We start from the raw sequence: 4,589 nt of genomic DNA, 5'->3' as shown, positions 1-4,589 counted from the left end.
TCACGTTACGTGGTGGTGGTAGTGTTTTTCTATTTCTACCTTGAGCAACTGAGAAATTTCCATTGTTTTCTTCGATGTCTAATCTCATCTCGTTTGACTTCGCAGCTGCCCGTACCCAAGAAGTACGAGATCATGCTGAAGATCAGCAAGGAGCGCAAGGCGCAACAAGCCAAGCTGCGCGCCAAGAATAAGGCCGCCGGCAAGAAACCGGCCGCCAAACAGCCGGCGCCCCTCTCCCTACGAGACAAGAAGGCCGCCATCTACGCTGAGAAGGCCGGCAAAATCAAGAAGAAGGTAAGAGATTCTCCGTAAATAAATAATAATAAAAAACACACACACACATCTTTTTCGGTTTATCTTTTTTGAACCATAATTACGATTATTTTGAATTCTCCCGGTAATTCCCAAATTAAAATTAAAGAGAGGAGGACGGGAATCGAACCCGCTACTTTAAGCAGACGATCTTGAATATTTTTGCGTTTTGCTTCATCAAAATCTGTCAAAATTCGATATGTGGGCAAACAGATTAATAGAAAAATCGCTATATTGACACTTATGCTCACTTCGTTTCTTACTTCCTATCCATCACTACAAGTATAGTGAAGCTATACTATGTGTTCAACTACTAACCCAACTGTTGAAATCTTGGATTAAATAATCTGATTGCTTGATCTCAAATTAGCCAATCAGATTTGCTTAATCCAAAATTTAAAGTCAAGCCTAGTTTAATCAACTAAGTGTGGTCCTGCCCATTATTGTTTGAGTTGAAGCTGACTGCTGAGAGCCTCTTCAATCAGAATCTGAATGCTTGAATCCTGCTGAATGTCTAAGACCAGACACTCACTATCAGTTAGACCTGAAAGGTACACCTGATCAGGTCTACCTGAGCAGCACACACTATCAGGTAGACCTGACAGCCGGACCTGATCAGGTGTATCTGTCAGGTCTACCTGATAGTGAGTGGCTGGCCTAACATAAACCCAATTTATAACCTACCTAAGAACCAAGAGTAAACCAATGCCAATGCTTTTATTGGTTTTGTTGTATAATTGTGAAAAACTTTTCATGTGTGTGATTGTAGAAGTACATGTTTTCATATCATGTTATTCACAATAATAATCATGTTCATGATTAGAGGCAGGGAAAGGGCTCATGTTACATATCAAATGGCATTGATAATTCTGAATCATTTCCACTGTTTATATGTGTGATAATTTTTGTTTTACTTTGACTTGGCACTGATAGTGAAGTTAGAATGGCTAATTGAAAACAGTAAAGAGTAAAGTACTTTTTTTTTCTCGTCTCTATTATACATATGGTAGCTTTTTATGCAAGGCTACTTCAACTATTTTATGCTGAGGAAGAATTGTAGATATGGTTACTTACTTTTCAAGATGTTACTTAAGATGTGGTATTGTAGGAACCAAAAAGTTACTCCAGGAAGAATATAATTTTGGGGATTATGATTATGGCAGACATGTTTTTCCCTTCCTTCTATTGCCTATTATTTTGTCCATTCAAAAGGAGAGACTGACTCATCAATTGGGCTGCATAATAATCATGTTCATGATTAGAGGCAGGGAAAGGGTTCATGTTACATATCAAATGGCATTGATAATTCTGAATCATTTCCACTGTTTATATGTGATAATTTTTGTTTTACTTTGACTTGGCACTGATAGTGAAGTTAGAATGGCTAATTGAAAACAGTAAAGTACTTTTTTCTCTTCTCTATTATACATATGGTAGCTTTTTATGCAAGGCTACTTCAACTATTTTATGCTGAGATTGCTGAGCAAGAATTGTAGATATGGTTACTTAATACTTACTTTTCAAGAAGATGTTACTTAAGATGTGGTATTGTACTATGTAGGAACCAAAAAGTTACTCCAGGAAGAATATGATTTTGGGGATTATGATTATGGCAGACATGCTTTTCCCTTCCTTCTATTGCCTATTATTTTGTCCATTCAAAAGGAGAGACTGACTCATCAATTGGGCTGTGCATCTAATAGCGTTAGTAGGCCTCATCTAATGGGGTACAAAGGTCGTAGAAATTTGAACTCTCCACTTGGGAATTTTGTAAGAAAAGGCTCCCATGCCAATTAAATGTAATTCCTCACCCTATGCAAGGCTACTTCAACTATTTTATGCTGAGGAAGAATTGTAGATATGGTTACTTACTTTTCAAGATGTTACTTAAGATGTGGTATCGTAGGAACCAAAAAGTTACTCCAGGAAGAATATGATTTTGGGGATTATGATTATGGCAGACATTTTTTTCCCTTCCTTCTAGTGCCTATTATTTTGTCCATTCAAAAGGAGAGACTGACTCATCAATTGGGCTGTGCATCTAATAGCGTTAGTAGGCCTCATCTAATGAGGTACAAAGGTCGTAGAAATTTGAACTCTGCACTTGGGAATTTTGTAAGAAAAGGCTCCCATGCTAATTAAATGTAATTCCTCACCCAATTAGTAAGACTAATTGGGTATGTACAAGATTGGCATCCATTGTGTTAACCATAACATTCATAACTAATAAGCTAATGACTGATTTCCTCACCCAATTAGTAAAACTAATTAGGTATGTACAAGATTGGCATCCATTGTGTTAACCATAACATTCATAACTAATAAGCTAATAACTGATGGAAAATTAGTCATAACATTTTTTTACGACTTATCCAAGTGAGAATCATAGTTTATAACTGAGAATCATCACATAACTGATGGAAAATTAGTCATAACATTTTTTACGACTTATCCAAGTGAGAATCCTAGTTTATAACTGAGAATCATCGTAGTAAGGATGACTACTTACTTGTTAGACTGGAAAGCAGAGTGCACCTCACTCTTTGTCATTGTTTATTTGGTGTGTAATTATTTTAAATGTTAAATCATGATGTGTGTTGCCCGGTTTAATTGGGTTGAAGTTGGAAACAAAGGTTTTATTTTAGAATATTGTATACCTTGGGAAATCATATGGTGTCTGTACCATTGTACATGCTATTCTATTACATTGTGTGGAGTTCGTAGGACCAAATGTGCAGTGCATTATGATTGTTGTTTTATGATTTTTGAGTTTAGGCCACTGTATTTTCGGATTCTGAAGTGCATGATGTGTAGTGTTTCGATTTATTGTTCATTATAAATTTTCACAAGTCAGCCTAGTTAACTTGGAAGGTAGCGCATTTGCCTTGTAATCACTAGATCGTGCTTTCGATTCCTGCTCGGGGGCGAATTTTATCCTAAATAGATAAGGTTCGTTGTCCGCTTTCTCCTATCCTGTCTTCCTTCTCTCTTCGCTTTCGGGACGATGAGACCTTAGCAGTTACAGTTCCCTCTATCAAACCTTACTTAGGTACCTACTGCAAGGGCCATTTGAAGCCTAGAACTGTTCCGTTTTGGGCTTATTCTTCCGTGATGTTGGTTTTTATTTTCTATCACTACAGTATAGCGAAGCTGTACTAGTTTTCCATGTCTCTCTTGATCTGGTCTTTCCTCCCCCCACAGAGCACCACTTCCTCTTCAGGTACACACACGGGTAGCACCACAGGGAATCACCACCACCATAACAACAACAACAACAACCACACGAACAACAACAATAACTCCAATAGTCCACTCAGCGCGGGCGGGTCAAGTAGTAATCGGAAACCCAAATCGTCCCGAATGCGGTCCCGATTTATAGAGTCCGCCCCTGGGTCCCGGTTTATAGAGTCGGCCCCTGGGTCCCGGTTTATAGAGGCGCCCCCGGCTATACCTACGTCAGGGCCGAGCAGTATCAAGATGGAGATGGAAATTAGTGCACCGGACCCCAACCAGAGTGGGTCGTCTGTGCTGAGTATTCAGTCAACGGGGCCCTCGTCCTTCCAGATGAATCTGTCAAGTAAGTGTCCATTATTGTTGTTTTAATGTTGGATTTTAAATATATATATATTTTTTTTTTCACTTATGTACCTATTTAATAATTCATACAAATACCTAATATGTGCTACGGAAATTTTCCCAAGCTAAAATACTTATTAAGATTATCTTAAGAGCTAAAAACTAACTTTTAATTTCCATCTTCATAGTGACAGGTCAGAATTCATATTATGATGTTAGAGTAAATTTCGAGACGAGATAGTGTTTTGTGCCCGTTAAGAGCACCTATGGCTTACATTTGTGGTTGGAAGATTGTGGCATAAAATCAAACATTAATTGATTTACTTTCCAGTGGGAGCCCCTGCAGCGCCTCCAGTTCCCGTGGTGGCAGGGGGAAGCAGCACTGAGTCTCGTCCTAGCGACATAGCAGATAGCACACCCCTTGCTCCCGACCTACAACTCGACTGGATCTCCTCAGATTCCTCTCCCGAAGTGTCGGACGATGATTCTGGCATTGAAATTATCAGCGTTCACCAGCCCGCCCAACCAGCGCCCATCCTAGTGCCCGTGCCTAACCCTAGCGTCCCTATAGTAGACCTAACAACCGAGTCGGATGAAGAAGGGAATGCCCGACACCATCCGACTTACCATTCCCAGCGGTCTATCCCCTGGTTCAGCACCCACTCTCGGACCCCGACATCTTACCCCTCCTGCCCCGACGC

At 39.7% G+C, this 4,589-nt stretch overlaps 1 protein-coding gene across 1 annotated transcript in view; it reads left to right on the top strand.

Moving 5' to 3' along the window:
- The window catches only part of LOC103507347 (60S ribosomal protein L4-like), a 16,177-nt gene extending 15,865 nt beyond the window's left edge, over positions 1 to 312 (top strand). The window contains exon 5 of the mRNA XM_026822233.1: positions 106 to 312. Within this exon, the coding sequence (XP_026678034.1) occupies positions 106 to 312 (207 nt within the window). The remainder of the gene's footprint in view (positions 1 to 105) is intronic.
- Positions 313 to 4,589: the final 4,277 nt, after the last annotated feature.

The sequence above is a fragment of the Diaphorina citri genome, unplaced genomic scaffold (genome assembly GCF_000475195.1).
Source record: "Diaphorina citri unplaced genomic scaffold, Diaci psyllid genome assembly version 1.1 scaffold306, whole genome shotgun sequence".
In the NCBI taxonomy this organism is placed as follows: Eukaryota; Metazoa; Arthropoda; class Insecta; order Hemiptera; family Psyllidae; genus Diaphorina; species Diaphorina citri.
The sequence above is the reverse complement of the archived record's forward strand: the minus strand, read 5'-3'. Positions and strand labels throughout refer to the sequence as shown.